The following is a 16,323-nucleotide window of genomic DNA, read 5'->3' as shown; positions in this document are numbered from 1 at the left end:
AAGGTAATATACACACAAGTCCTTAGTGGCAGAACTTGGACCAATACCCAGTTCTCCTGATTTCTAGGCCAGCTCACTTTTTATTCATGACTCTGCTCCCTGCTTCTAGACATCCAAGGAAGGACTGATGAAAAAGTTTGGAAAATATATTTTTAAAATTTTTTGAAAAAGGGCTGGCCAAGATAATGCTTTGTCTAAATAGAATTCTCAAATGGAAAATCAAGAAGAGTTCCATTTGGTTCCATCTACAGTTTCTTGTCTGGTCTCCAAAATGTGATCAACCAACTAGAAGGTGGGAAGATGGGTCACATCCCATTCTCATTGTGGGAATTGTCTCTAATGCAACCCTACCTACCCTCATCCCCCAACGCCACCCAACTCTGCTCTCTTGCCTCTGCAGTACAAAGTCCCAGCTTCCCCTCTTCCTAGATGGCCATTGTCCTTTCAGGATAGTTATAACCTAACTGCTACTCAGAGTACCCAGATATCATTGGGGAAAATCCGACTGCTGTATCCTGTCCCTCTGCCCCAGATCACGTTGTGGCTCCGACAGGTACCTATTGGAGGGTGGGTTCTGTGCTAGTGGGATAGGAAAGTGATCAGCAAGTGAAGAAGAGCACTGCCCCCCACCTTTATTTTGGGTGGGACAGAATGAGTCACACGGTATGAGCAGGTATGGGTCACTTGTGACGTGTTGCCTGTCTTATTACATTCATTTTCCCCAAATCCATCTCTCTTCCTGTATTACCATTGACAGTACCACCCTAGTTATCACAGCCTCACTGTACCCTATAGTTTGGACTTTCATCACTTCCACAAGAACTATTGTAATAGCCTCCTAATTGGTCTCCCTGTCTCAAGTCTCTTTTCTCTCCATACGGGTGCCACAGTGATTTTCCCAAAGTATGAGTCCCTACGGACTCTAGGATCACATCTCATCTGTATCTTATCCTTTTTTGCTATCTATTTTTGTATAGCTTGTATAATGTTACATCGTATAATGTAGCGGGCAACTAAGTGGCACAGTGGATAGAGTGCTGGGCCAGGAGTCAGGAAAACTCATCTTCCTGGATTCAAATCCAGCCTCCACTGTGTGACCCTGGGCAAGTCACTTAACCCTGTTTGCCTCAATTTCCTCATTTGTAAAATGAGCTGGAGAAGAAAATGGCAAAGCACTCCAGTAACTTTGCCAAGAAAACCCCCAATGGGGTCACGAAGAGTCAGGCATTGCTAAATACAATAGGACGACGACAACAACAAATTAATATAGTAGTATGTATTTATGATCTGGGGAAGTTAGATGACTCAGTCTGGAGTCAGGGAGACCTGAATTCAAATGGGGACTCAGACGCTTACTAGCTGTATGACCCTGGACAAGTCACTTAAGCCTGTTTGCCTCAGTTTGCTCATCTGTAAAATGAGCTGGAGAAGGAAATGGCAAACTACTCTAGTATCTTCATCAAGAAAACCCTAAATGGGGTCACAAAGAGTTGGACACAACCGAAATGAGTGAACATCCTTCATTTTCTCTTGTTAAATATTTGAAGACGATCTCTTGAAATCATTCTACTGTGTCTCTTTCACAGAATCTTTAGAAATCAAAATATCAGCAAAATATAAATAGGGTACAATGGGAAAAAGTGTTGGATTTGGAAGTCAGAGACCCTTGGTTCAAATCCCATCTCTGATAACACTTGTGTGACCTCAGGCAAGTCACTAAAATTCCCTGGGCCTCAGTTCCTCATCTGTAAAGCAAGGAAGTCTGAGATCCCTTCTGGCTCTAAATCTAGGATTCTAAGCACAGAGAGGGTGATGGGAAGATGCTATTTCCAGTCTTCCTCATACACAATCCAAGTGCTACATCTCATGCTCATACCCAGCCTGGAAGTCTCTGGCATCTGATTAGTCCCTTCTGTAGCAATGAGAGATGGGCCACTGTACTTATCGGATGACAGTGTTCCTTTTCAGATGAAAACAATAATAGATTTTCTTCCTCTTCATGTTTTCCCAAGGAAGGAAGCAGCTGGGGGAAAGATTAATTTGCCTGTCTCTTATCTTGAGATGAAAGAACTATGTGATATATTATATAATAAGGTAACAAATTAACTTTACAATTAGCAAAAGTAACTTGGGTTCTGGAAATCCTGCTGTAGACTTGTCAAGGAGTGATAAATCACCGGTGCCCAAAGCATCATGTAACGTTCTCAAGGAACAAATCGCCAGGAGGGGAATGGTATTAAAAAATCTCTTTCACACTAACAGTTTTTAAATGATAGGATCAGCTCTTAAATCCATCATGTGAGAAGGCCTAGGGAAGAGCAGACTTGTCATTTGGGTCTAGACTGATCCCAGTGTGTTTATTCATTGAGGAGCATCATGTACTTACTGAGGATATTTAACTGTTGACAGTAAATCCGCCCTCTCATGAGCTATATTCAACCAATAAGTGCGTAGGAGAGGAGAAAGCACAGGATGCTAGGTCAAACCCAAATCTTACCATCCTTTCAGATCCAACTCAAGTCCCACTTCCTCCGTGAACCCTAAACTAAGCTAAATTCTACCACTAATTGACTGTGTGAACTTGAGATAAATCATCTAATTTTGTTGTTGTTCAGTTATCTTCAGTCGTGTCTGACTCTTCATGACCCCGTTTGGGTTTTTCTTAGCACAGACATTGGAGTGGTTTGCCATTTCCTTCTCCAGCTCATTTTTCAGTTAAGGAAACTGAGGCAAACGGGATTAAGTGATTTGCCCAGAGTCACCCAGCTAATAAGTGTCTGAGGCTGGATTTGAACTGAGGAAGATGAGTCTTCCTGACTCCAATCCCAGCACTCAATCCACTGCGCCACCTAGCTGCCCTCAAATCTTTTAAAGCCTCTGGGTTATGTCTTCATTTATTAAAAGGAGTTGGACCAGATGATTTTTGAAGTACCTTTCCCTCAAAAATTCAAAAGCTCTACTTCAACCCCTACTGATCTTAGAATTTGTGCCATGTAAATATTTCATCATTCTCTCATTGTTTTCCCACATGTAAATGTTTTTCAGTCAAGTACTTATTAAGCACATAACATGTGCCAGGCACTATGCTAGGCCCCAGAGATAGAAAGACAAAAGCAACACCTCAAGGAGCTTCCATTCTGTCCTTGAAGGAGACCCTATGTACATATAATGATGCAGTAGCTAGAGAGGATTCAAGGTCTGAGTTCAAATCCTTTTAGTAGCTATATAACTCATTAAAAGTCACTTAGTGTGTTAACCCTTTTCCTGTAAAATGGGGATAGTAGCTACCCGATAGGGCTGTTGGGAGGATTAATATAATTAATGTAATACAATCCAATACGATACGATATGATATAGCATGATACAATATGACGTAATATAATATATGAAGTACTTCGCAAAGCTTAAAGCACTATGTAAATCTATTGTATAAATTCAATTCCATAATTCAACATCAATAAATTCAATAATAGATAATTCAAAATTCAATAAATTCAATAATATGTAATAAATTCAAAAGAAACACAAGATCGTTTAGAAAGGAGCAGTAGGGGATTTAAGAAAGGCTCCATGGATACTACTGTAGCAGAAGAAAGGAGGAGCAAGATGGTTTCAGGAAAACCTTCCAACTGATGCAAAGTGAAGTGAGCAGAACCAGGAGGGCAGTGTGTACAGCAACAGCAAATATTGTATGATTATCAACTATGAAAGACTTAGCTACTCTGACCGAGACAATTCCAAGGTACCTATGATGAAAAATGCTTATCCACCTCCAGGGAAAGAACTGTTGAACTCTGAGTGCAGATGGAAGCAAACTTTTTTTTTACTTTATTTTTCGGGGCGGGGGGTGTTATCTGTGTTTTCTTTTGCAATTTGGATAACATGAAATATGTTTTGCATGACTTCACATGTATAAACAATCTCAAATAGCTTGCCCTCTCAAAGAGGGGAGGGAGGGAATTTAGAATCAAAAAAATGTAATAGATGTTTAAAAAATTTACTTGTAATTGAGAAATATTTGACAAGATAAAAAAATATTTTTAAAGGCTCCATGTAGCAAAATTATCCTTAGGCTGAATCTTGAAAGAAGTAAAGTATTCTACTAGCTAGAGGTGAGGAGGGAAATTAGATTGTAAGAGATAGAGTGATGTAGTGGGTAGAGAACAGGTCTTGGAATGAAGAAGACCTGTATAATCTTGGGAGAATTACTTAGGCTCTCTGTACCCCAAACAACTCTAAGATTCTTAAGTTGCAGAGTGGGTACCAATATCTGCATTGGGCAATGGTGTTTCTTCATAGGGAGTTCCCTACACCAACAAAAAGACTATGACAGATAGACAGACATATACAGCTGTGTGTGTATATTTGTGTGTGTGTGTGTGTATATGTATAAATATATAAACATACATATGTGCATGTATGTATAAATACATATGTACGCAGAATAATTTTAAAGAGAAAATAAGGACATTAATTACAGTTTACAGGGGCCATTTCAAGTTAATTTGACAAATCTTTATTAGATACACCTACTATGTTCAGGACACTGCGCTTAATTAGATCATTCTTTCTTGACTTGAGACTTGGGGATTCAACTTTACCATGAAAAGAAAGGTAAATATGTTTTGCATGACTGCACATATATAACCTATCTCAAATTGCTTGCCTTCTCAATGAAGAGGGGAGGGGAGAGGAGGGAGGAAAAGAATTTAGAACTCAAATTTAAAAAAAAAACAACAAATGTTAAAAATTGTTTTTACATGTAATTGGGGGAAATTTTTTTTTAAAAGAAAAGAAAGGTAACATATTAAGTTCACATCCAAGAAGCCAGTAAATATGAAAGTCCATCTCATTCTTCATGGAAGAGAACTCTGTTTTCTGACACATAAAACGACAAAATGAAACTTAATACTCTCCTGTCTATCATGGCTTTTATCTATCTTCTGCTTTAATAGAATCATAGAGTATGGAGACATCAGTTAACAAACGAAGAAACTGAAGCCCTGAGAAGTTCAATTGACTTGTTCAGGTCACATAGGTGGACAGAAGGAATGTATCCTGGTAGAAAGAACAAACTAGATTGAGAAATGGAAAACCAAGGTTTGAGTTCCAACTTTGGCAATGACTAGCTGTGTGACTAAGGGCAAGCTAAGAACTCTCAGAGTCTCAGTTTCCCCACACATAAAATGGAAATAATAATTTTTACATCTCCTACTTCATGAAGCTTTAGTGAGGAGAATTCTTCATAAACCTCAAAGCACTACATAAATGTGGCCTATTATGATGGCAGAAATAGCCCTTAAGTCTAGATCTCCTCCCTTCCATTCCAGTCTTTTTACCATTATACCACATTGCCTCCTTGACACCTGAGTCTTACTTACATAACTGTCTTAATCATAGGCCATTAGAAAACACTTCCTTTTTTTTCTTTCTAACCCTGCTTTTGTTTTTTGGGTTGTTTTGGGGGGTAGAGAAGGTGGTAAGGACAATTCTAACCTGGGCATCCTAATTCTTCCACCTCTAATGCCCTCACCAGGATACTGTAAGAACTCAAAAATCTATGTTCATGGTAATGTTTGTAAAAGGTAGGGTGAATGTTGGCTGGCAAAGAAATAGAAAAAAAAACATCTTTTCATGTTTCAGAGCCCTGTTTCCCTATTGCTATTTATATCAAGCTTTAAGAAGGAGAAGGTATAGCAACACCTTTTCAGATGGGGAAAACTAAGCCCCAGAAAAGTGAAATTATTTGCCCAAGGTCACACAGATAACATATAGAAGGATTAAGAGGATTAAACATCTATCCTCTTGCTACTATATAAATAATACTGGATTATTTCATTGCAGATTAATTGATACTTCTGTGGGGCTATAAATTTAACAACATATCCCATTCTGTACTGAGTAAAGGCCAGCGCTGCTGTCTAGCTTTCTGCCTGAAACAATATTTATCACAGCTAGACTCTAAGACTTCAAATCCCACAAAGCACTTATGCCTGACAGCAACTTACTTAAAGCTCAGAGGCGTTTGTTTGGAGTTATAGATTGCTACAACTAGGAAGAGGCTTCGAGTAACTAATAATGTGGCCTCAGAGGGAAAATCAGGATGAAGGACCCGGAGCTGGGTTCATTCACCTTGTGACATTGTCTCACTCCTTGGCCAATTATTTCCACCACTTCCTGGGAAATAACAAAGGCTTGTCGGGTGACAAGCTTGTTATTCTTGCGGTTGTTCAGTTTTTCAGTCATCATGACCCCATTTGGGGTTTTCTTGGCAAAGGTACTGGAGAGGTTTGCCATTTCCTTCTCCAGCTCATTTTACAAATGAGGAAACTGAGGCAAACAGGGTTAAGTGACTTGCTCAGGGTCACATAGCTGGTGTCTGAGGTCAGATTTGAACTAGGGAAGATAAGTCTTCCTGACTTCAGGCCCAGCACTGTACCACTTAGCTGCCCCAGTGACAAGCTAGTCCCAAGTAAAATAATTTCTGCATGAATGCAAAATTCCTTAGTTGTTTATCTGTTTAATTATTTGCTATCATACAAATACTCATATAGAATGTAGAATATTATTATTAGGCCAAATATGATTTGTGTATGTGTCTGTGTGCGTGCGCATGTACGTGAGCTCTAGAACAGAGGTTCTTAACTATTTTTGTGTCATGGAACTCTTTAGCAGGCTGTTGAAGACTATGGATCCCTTCTCAGAACAATGTTTTTAAGTTCTTAAAATAAAATGACATGGCATAACAAGGAAAATAATTTATATTGAAATAGACTTCTCAGGGAAACCATATGATATAATGGTAGAAGCACTGGACTAGAAACCAGGAGATGTGGGTATTTGTTTTTAAACAAATTCATGGTCCCCAGGTTAAAACCACTTGCCCTAGAGAAAATATCTAATGGGACCAGGAGAAGAGGTGACTAGAACAAGAGTTGGGAGAAGGGTATATAGGAGGGGGAAATAGAGAGTAAACATGAAACAGATTTGAAACTAAATGGCCAACAATCATGTCTCCATGATGAATTATATTGCCCATCTCCTGACAGAAAGGACATGCACTCAGGATGTAAAAAAAGAAGTGTATTTGTGAACATGCTCACTGTGTGCATTCATTCTGCTTGGTTATGGTTATTTTGTTAAAAGATTTTTCTTTAAAAAAAAATTGTCAAGACAAAGGCTTAGCCCACTCATGTCTCATGTAATAATTCCAATTTGTAGCTTATCAAGGCCATTTTTTCCCTTCTTAGTCTCAGATCCCAGCCACTCTGTGGTCTTCTCACTTCCCATTAAGGTCACCACAGAGATTGAACTGGTTCGGGGATTATTATGCCTTGCATTTGTATAACGCCTGCTATTTTTCACTTCTGTTGTCTCATTCGATCCTTAAAACAATACTCTGAGATAGGGAGGACATGTATTCCCGGTACACTTTTACAGATTAGGAAACTGAGATCAGAGAGGTCTTGTTCAAAATCATAAAGGTAATTAGTGAAAGAGTCCCAACTGCAGCCTAGACTTCTCTGTGACTCTCACCCTGGGCTCGTACTGGTTTTTGAAAAGGGAAATAACTTCATTTTAGCAATCCTGATAAAAGAGTTGATGGAGAAGGATGAAATAATCTGCTGAAAAGAGACTGAGGGATTATCTGTCCATTTCAATTGAAAGATAACAATTTCTAGCTTTAGAATATAAGCACAGAGCAAAGCCAAGGCATTTGAATAACCTAGGCTAGGCTTGAAAAAGGCAGCTTCTATTTATTTCCTCATTTATAAAATGGAGATAGTATTTTCACTACCTACCTCAAAGAGGAGCTTAACATAGTGGATAGAAAGTAAGCTTAGGGGCAGCTAGGTGGTACAGTAGATAGAGCATGGGGCCTGGAGTTAAGAGAACCTGAGTTCAAATTTGGCCTCAGACACTTACTAGCTGTGTGACCCTGTACATGTCACTTAACCCTGATTACCTCAAAAAAAAAAAAAAGGAAAGAAAGTTTAGTTCAAGAAGACCTGAGTTCAAATTCTGATTCTATCACATACTAACTCTACCCCCAGTAACAGTATCCCCAGGTAAGTCTCCTTCCAGTTGTGAATAAATAAATAAACCATTTATTAAGTGCTTACTCTGTGCAAAGCACTATGCTAAGCCCTGGGGATACGAATAGAAAAGACAGTCCCAGTTTTCAAGGAGTTCTAATGGGTGAGACAAAAAATAAGGAAGATTTCAGCTGCAAATCAGATGGAAGGGTCTCAGGGTCCTTAGAATGCAGCAGCAAAATACATGTCAATGCTTCTCCTTTAATGTCCTTTCCACTGATAAAATCATATCACAGATCCAGACAAAGCAAATGAATACCAGCCTCACAGGGTTGTAATGAGGCAAATAACCCCTGCTATTGAAATATGTTTTCCAAGAACACACAATGAACCAGCATTTAAGTACCTACGTATGTAGTAGGTACTTAAGAAATAGGTGATATATGATATTAGGTACTTGAGTAACTAGGTAATTAAGTAGGTACCTACCATATGTGTAATAGGTACTTAAGAGATAGATAGATAGCCACTGTGCTAGGTACTAAGGACACAAAGAAATAAACTCAGCTCTGCCTTCAAAGAAGATAACACGTACACGTAAAAGTACATAAACGTATAAACAATATGAATGCAAGGTAGTGGAGGAAGGGGTGAAGGCACTAGTAGCTGAGAGGATCGAGAAAGGCTTTATATAGAAAGTGAGGCTTGGGCTAAGCCTTGAGGGAAACCAGTTTTAAGAAATGGGTTGAAAAGGAGAGTATTCTAGGCATGGTGGAGAGAGGTCCTTGCAAAGGCAAGGTTGCTGTTCATCATTCTCAAAGAGAACCAATGACATCAGGAGGAGGATGTCTTGACTCGCAAGTGAATTGGATTTAAGTGAGGCAGGCCGTGCAACATCACTGTCCTCTCCCCTCCAGAGTCATCTGAGTCCAGTGGCAAGACATAGTTTAGGACAACTGGAGATGGCCCCAGAGGCAGGGGGAGACCTTGGCCTTTTTAAGCTAAGGTCTTTCCCAGGCCCCAGTTTGTCTGAGGGAACACCCATTCAGTGATTTAAGGCTTGATAAGAAATGAGGCAAAAGGTTTCCTAGTTTGCCTACTCAAAAAAAAAAAAATCAGTCTGGGAGGGGAGGACCCTCAGAGTTTCTGACCAAAACAAAAACAATTGCTACTTACACTCACTCCGAGCTATCAGACCCCAAACAACAACCAAGTGAAGCTTGGGCTGGAACCTATTATTGGTCAATCAGTGAGAGCAAGAGTGATTTGGGTTTAAGGCATAGTCAGGTAGCTCCATTGGAATCCCAATGGGCTTTATCAAAGCCTGGATTTCCAGAGCTCTATTTCAAGAAATCATAAATGAAACAACACGGGTCAGAAGAGTTAATTGTCTCAGTTTTTTTTTAAGAGAGAATAAATAAGTAGCGAAAAGAAAACAAAAATCTAGCTTCCAAATCCCAATGTCTTGCGAGGTTTAAGCAATCAAAATTTCTATTACTTTGAGCAGAACACCCACATGTAAGGCTAAGATTACCCATGTAGACAGAGGGAGCAAAAGAGGGAGGGAGAGAGGAAGGAAGGAAGGGAGGGAGCATTGCCCAACTGGAACGGGAGTCCAGAGATGGAATGCTATGAGGAAAGAACAGCAAGAAGACCAGTTTTGCTGAAATAAGTATTGTGTAGAGGGGATTAATAGATGATAAGCCTAGAAAAATGGGTCAAAGTCAGGTTATGAAGAACTTTAAATACCAAAGGAAATAGTTTGTATTTGTTCCTAGAGGAAATAGGAACCCACCAGTTTATTGAGCAGAGGATTGACATGTTTGGACCTGTTGTTGACCATAAAAGCTCATAATTTTTATTTGTGAATCCTAATCCTTACATATGGAGAAGAAATTGCTTGAATACATCACTAGGCAAATGATGGATTTGTAGTTACAAGGAAAGAAGTGAGATTCATACCTGTGTTCTTTTTCCTTTTCAGTAAGAGAAAGTGAAAATCTATACACACGGGCAGAAGTAACCACAGTGACTGAAAATCCTGTTCTCCACTCCAGAATTACTGGGCACAATTTGGCTCAAGCTTGCTACACAAAGTGTAGTAATCAACTGGACTTATCTTTACCTGTGAAAGATGTCAGGGGAGCCTCAAACCATAGAAATGATAGCGCTGCTCACTTGGCAGAAATGATGTGAAAAAAAGCCACACGTTCCTATCATTTACTGTTGCTTGTTGAACTGTGAAGAACCGCATAGACTATATTTAAGCTACTTTCTATACTGTTGCCAATCACCCTTTGGGACTTGGAAGTCATATTTTCCTATTGGCTCTTGTGTTTATTTCATTTGCATGTATCCAGTGATAATGTACAAGTCAAATATGTAATCTGAATATCTATTTAAAAACTCATCAATACAAAATGGTTAATAAAGTATAAATTCTGCTCCTTTTTTCAAAGTCATAATCACGTTAAGTCCATGTTGTTGGAAGTCTAAACTGACTTCATACAAGGATCAGTGTAAGCTGTCTGCACCGACTTTATGGAGACTTGCTTCTATAAAGATATTTTCACTGTTGACTAGTGAAATGAAAGAGAGAAAGCTATTTATAACAAGGCCTTATGTTGTGTACATATATTGTCTTTGAAATATTTGTGATTCAGTTTATTGCTTGTTAAAAGAGAAATTATATAATTTATTTAGTAAATACTACTGTAAACTATAGTTTTGTTGACAGAAATAAAAATATTTTGTTCTCAACATTGGCAATATATTGGTTTTGCCTGGTCTCTCCATTGGTATTCATTTAACTCCTCCTCCCTATTTTATGACTTTGGTGGGCCCAGACAGTCAACAAATTGCTTGAAGAGGAATTGAGAACACAACAGGGATAAAGAACGAAATTAAAAATGGCTCCCAAAAGGAGTGTCTCAATAAACGATGGGCAGATAATCTAAGATGCTGCTTCCTAAAATGCCATGATGAGTAGCAGTTTCGGTAGCATAGCTATAAGTAGTTATGTAATAAATGGTACAGGCAAGACACTGCTTTAACAATAATAATAATAATTTCCATTTATGTAGTGCTTCAAGGGTTACAGAATACTTTCCTCAAAACAACCCTGGTAGGAGCAGCTAGGTGGCAAAGTGAGTGGAGCACCGGCCCTGGAGTCAGGAGGACCTGAGTGACACACTAGTTGTGTGATCTTGGGCAAGTCACTTAACCCCAATTGCCCTGCCTTCCCCCCTCCAAAAAAAAAAACTAATCCTGGAAGTGTAAGTACCAACCCCATCTTATATGTGAAGAAGCTGGAGCTTGGAGAAGTTAAGTAATGTGTTCATAGTCACACTGCCAATGGATGTTAGAGCTGAAAAACAATAGGAAGCAAGAGAATTAAGTCAGCTTCAGGAAGTACATTCATTCCTAGGAGGAAAATGTTGAGAAAGAAGTCTCCTTAAAGCAAAAATAGTATTTGAAAATGCCAATTATGAAAATTGTGAATCTAATTAATATAAGATACTGTTTAACATAATTAATTTAACATAATAGTTCTCAGGTTCGTTCCAGGTTTAAATCCTATGATCTATTAAATCTGTCTCTGCAGTGTATTCTAAATCGGTCCCCTCCTTTCTATTTCCACTGGAAGCACTCTAGTTCAGGCCCTTATTACCTCTTGCTGGGACTGTTGTTATAACTTCCCAAATGCTTTCCCTGACTACAGTCTCTTCCCCAACTATAATTCATCCTACATACAGCTGCCAGGGTGATCTTCCAAATGCACAAGTCTGTTCATGTCGTTCCCTTACTCAAAAACCTTCAATCCCTTTTGCCCACAGAATACAATTCAAATCTCTTAGCCTGGCATTCAAATTCCTCCATAATCTAGGGCCCATCTAAGTTTCTACCATTAGCTGTTTCTGTTGCCCTTCACACATAATCCACTACTGCCAAACCAGAGGAGTTGTTGATTGTGTCCCACCCTCTCCTATTTCCATGTGTGAAGGATGTCTGTGTCCCCAAGTTCCTTGAGAAATGCCACAATGGGAACATTTCCCAGTTTGCTTTGGTGCCAGCACTGCTCACATTGGTTTGATTTAGAGACATGAGGCAGGATGCAGGAGTGGCACGCAAAGGTTAAAAGGAGAGGGGAATGTCATTACAAAACAGCCATACCTGTCCCCTACTGTATGTTAACCTTAGATTTGTGACAGGCAGTGCTACACCTGTATAGCATTAGCATTTAAGGAGTATCCCTTTTCAGTGCTGGGGTTTTAGGGATAGGCAGATGCACAAACCAGACCAAGGAAGAGCAGAATCTCTGGGATCCTAGAGGCAGCAAGCCTGCCATTCTCTTCACCATTATAGAGGCAACCAAGAAAATCACCAAAAACACATACAGCCCTCTCTGGTTCTGAGTAGCACCAAGAGGTTTTGGACAAGCTAAATAGCCTTACAACTTGGCTCTCCCAGAGTTCAAGAGACCAAAGAGCAAGAAAACAGACTTCAGTCTGGAGAGAATCTTAGAGCTTCAGGTCTGGAAAGTGATTGGAATGTTAAATTCCGATATGTGGATCAAATGCTTCTTTGACCATGACTTCACTATTCTAATTAAACTATTTGACTCTGAACTTGGGGTCTAACTGGATGTTAACAATCTGGATCTACCAAATACAGAGAGAGAGAGAGAGACAGAGACAGAGAGAGAGAAGACAATGATTGATGAGTAGTCCTGAAACTGGTACGTTTATGGTCCACTGGGGCCCCGCAGATCAAAGGAAGCACTGATACGTCACATGTGAGAAATAGAAAGATACCTATTACATATTGGCCCCCCACACATGGAAGGCACTGCCCCATCTCTGTTAAAATTCTTCCCTACTGCCAAAAGCCCAGTTCAGGCATCACCTACTACATGAATTCTTCCCTAACTTCCAAGCTAAAAGTAACCTTTTTTTCCCTCAACTCTGATAGTATTTTGTACCACTTCTATGCACTTACCATCTCTGATGTACACTCCAGTTACTTGTATCCCTGCCCTATATGTCCAAATAGATTGAAAGCTCTTTGGGAGAAGGTACAGTATCTTACTCATCTTTGTATATACAGCAATTAGTGAAACACCTAGCACTCAGTAGATGGATCATTAATACTTATTTAATTAAGTGAAACTAAAGGCAATATGGGGCAGAATAAATAAGTAAAATCATATCACTCTGGCCTGTGAAAGGGAAGCAGGGACAGGACTAGTCCTTTCTAGGACCTTCTACCCCTTCTTGACTTTTTCCTAACCTTCCCAGTAGTTTAATGACCACGTGCTGCTATCCATCACTGCCCTCCCCACCCTCACTTTAACACAATAACCAAGTCTGCTCTGGCCCTACAATGACCCATATTTGGAACTCACTTTCACCCCTCTTGTACCCTCTTCCTTCTTATATGTTCCTATCAAAACACCCTTTCTTTTGTATAGAAAGTAATAGGAAATGAACCATTAAATTGTTTGTTGTTGTTATTCATTTGTTTTAGTTACATTCAACTCTTTGTGACCCATTTTGGGTTTTCTTGGCAAGGATCTTAGAGTGGTTTGCCATTTCCTTCTCCAATTCATTTTACAGATGAGGAAGCTGAGGGACACAGTGTTAAGTGACTTGCCCAGGGTCATGCAGCTAGTTAAGTGTCTGAGGCCAGATTTGAACACAGAAAGATGAGATTTCCTGACTCTAGGTCTAGCACTTTACCCACTGTGCCACCTGCCTGTCCTAAATTAAATTATTACCTTTGCACTATTTTTGTAACTGCTTCTATAATCTGCCACTTTGGCCCCTTCACTGATCCTTCAGCTACCTGTTTCCCATTAACGTCAAACTACTATAAAGTTCCTCTAAGCAATCTTCTCTTTTGCTGCTTGATCCATCATACATTCATGGATGCTTGAGCTAGCAGGTTCCTTAGAAGTTATCTAGTCCCAGCAAAGAACTAGAAACAAAGTAGATGCCCATTGGGGGATGGCTAAACACATTGTGGTACATGAATATGATGGAGTATTGCTGTGCTGTAAGGAACAAACAATACAGAAGTATGGAAAGACTTAGATGAGCTAATGCACAGCGAAGTAGGAAAACAATACACTTAGCGACTACATTACTGTAATCAGAAAGGACAATAACCACAAAACAATGCAAAATCAATGTTGCAAAATTACAAAGAGCAAACCTGGCTCAGAAGAAGAGATAGAACATACTCCCCATTTGCAGAGGTGCATGGAGGGGGTCCACAAGTGTAGAACATTTTAGGTAATGTTGGATTTTTTTTTTGATGTACTGATTGGCTTCGTTAAATTTTTTAAATCTTTCTCTTTTAAAAAAAATACTTTGTTATAAAGGATGGCTTTCTGAGAGGAGAAAAAAAGACGTAGGAGGAATTCTAGACAATAGGAAAAAACCAAAAGATATCAATAAAAATCTCTTTTAAAAAAGAAATCAGTCCGGCCTCAGACACTTGACATACTTACTAGCTGTGTGACCTTGGGCAAGTCACTTAACCCCAATTGCCCTACCAAAAAAAAAAAAACCAACTAAATAAATAATTAAATGATCCTGATCCTTCTAAAAAGAGAGAGAGAGAGAGAGATCAGGTAATCCAAGCACCTCACTTCAAAATATATTTTATTGATAATTGGTTTTTACATCACCTACATTTCCCTGACAAATGGCTGTCCCAGAGAGCCATCATTTATAGCAAAACTAGCCAACACACTGAAAAGATCTGATGTTGTATGTAATGTTCCACACCAGTAGTTCCTTGACCTCTCCAAAGAATGGGGAAGGTGGCATCTCCTAAGTATTCTTAGGTACCACACTGGATGCACTCTCTTTATTGCTTTCTTGTTCCTTCTACTCCTATTGTTGTAGCCAAACAATTTTTTCTGATTTTGCCAAACGCTTCATTTTAGAGATGTGCATCAGTAATTAAGATGGGACTTTCTTTTACTGTTTTCTCTTTTAGCACTTATTTAATCAAGTGCCCTTGAAGAGTCTGGCTTTTGTTTCTTTGATTGGATCAGGAGTCTCTGATCACCTCCTTGCCTCAAGGGGAAAGCCTGGTTTGCATGAGTTTGAGTCACATGTTTGTGACACTTTTAGGTCACGTGGGTTTGAGTCAAATGTTGTGATGCCATTTGACCCTGAATAGGGTATATAAACCCAGAGGTTGGCGTTTTTCCTGGGGGCTCCCACTCACTGTTGGAGTGGCTTATGACTCTGGACAAGCCCTTGTAACTTCCCCCCAGCTTTGGTAATCCAGATGTTGATTTGGACTTGGTCTGTTTATAAGGTAGGTTTATAATTTATTTGTATTTGCTCTGAAGTTCAAGTTGCTGGCTTTTCCTCCTGAACTAAGTGAGTATATATCTATATCTATATCTATATCTATATCTATATCTATATCTATATCTATATCCACATATATATATGTTTGATTAAAGTAAGATTGTTAACCCCTTAAAGTTACTTTCCTTAGAAAAGCAGATCAAAGAACCTGTGCTGGCTGGCAGCTCTTATTGCCGGTCTTGTTGGGTCTTACACCCCACAACAGCTGCTAGCCAGATTGTTGCTACACAGATTCAAAGAGGTCATGTCTTGGCCAAGGTCACACAGCTTGTTAGGGATTGAGCTGACCCTTGAACCCAGGTCACTAGAGGCACAGTCCAAGGCCCTTTTATCTATACCCCACTGCCTCTCAGAGAGAGGCATCTTTTATCACCTTGCTTTCCTAATAAGCATAGAATCTACTATACCAAGAGAATTTTCTTTTCCTTCTGCAGGATCAATTGAGCAGGAGTACTCATAGTCTGAGGATTCTGGGAAACCTTAATCAACAGGTTTGACTACCCTTAGGTACCAGAACCCTAGGACTATGTGATGATGCGACCCTGAGACCATGTTTAACTCAGGACAGCACCTTCCCCGAAGATTATCCCTAGGTAAGTTGAGGAAACTGGAACAGTGGCTGAGTTCTTCTGTTGACAGGGAAGGGGACCCAGAATCACAAACTTGCCTACACTGTTCAACTTACTAAGAAAAGCTATTATTTTATAATCTGTAAAATCTTCAGTCCAAAGAGTGGTGGTTACTTTGATAGACCTAGCTCTTCTCAGCAATGCAAGGATATAAGAAAATTCCAAAAGACTCATGCTAGAAAATGCCTTCCACACCCAGAGAAAGAACAATGGCGTCTAAACGCAGATCAAAGCATATGATTTTTTTGTTTCTTCTTTCTCATGCTTTTC

At 39.5% G+C, this 16,323-nt stretch overlaps 1 protein-coding gene across 1 annotated transcript in view; it reads left to right on the top strand.

Annotated features, from left to right (window-relative positions):
- PIP5K1B (phosphatidylinositol-4-phosphate 5-kinase type 1 beta) overlaps window positions 1–10,808 on the top strand; it is a 344,454-nt gene extending 333,646 nt beyond the window's left edge. Inside the window, exon 15 of the mRNA XM_036739202.1 lies at window positions 10,021–10,808. Coding sequence (XP_036595097.1) covers window positions 10,021–10,023 — 3 coding nt within the window. The 3' untranslated portion in view covers window positions 10,024–10,808. The remainder of the gene's footprint in view (window positions 1–10,020) is intronic.
- The last annotated feature ends 5,515 nt before the right edge of the window (window positions 10,809–16,323 follow it).

Source organism: Trichosurus vulpecula, chromosome 9 (assembly GCF_011100635.1).
Source record: "Trichosurus vulpecula isolate mTriVul1 chromosome 9, mTriVul1.pri, whole genome shotgun sequence".
Lineage (NCBI taxonomy): Eukaryota > Metazoa > Chordata > Mammalia > Diprotodontia > Phalangeridae > Trichosurus > Trichosurus vulpecula.
The sequence above is the reverse complement of the archived record's forward strand: the minus strand, read 5'-3'. Positions and strand labels throughout refer to the sequence as shown.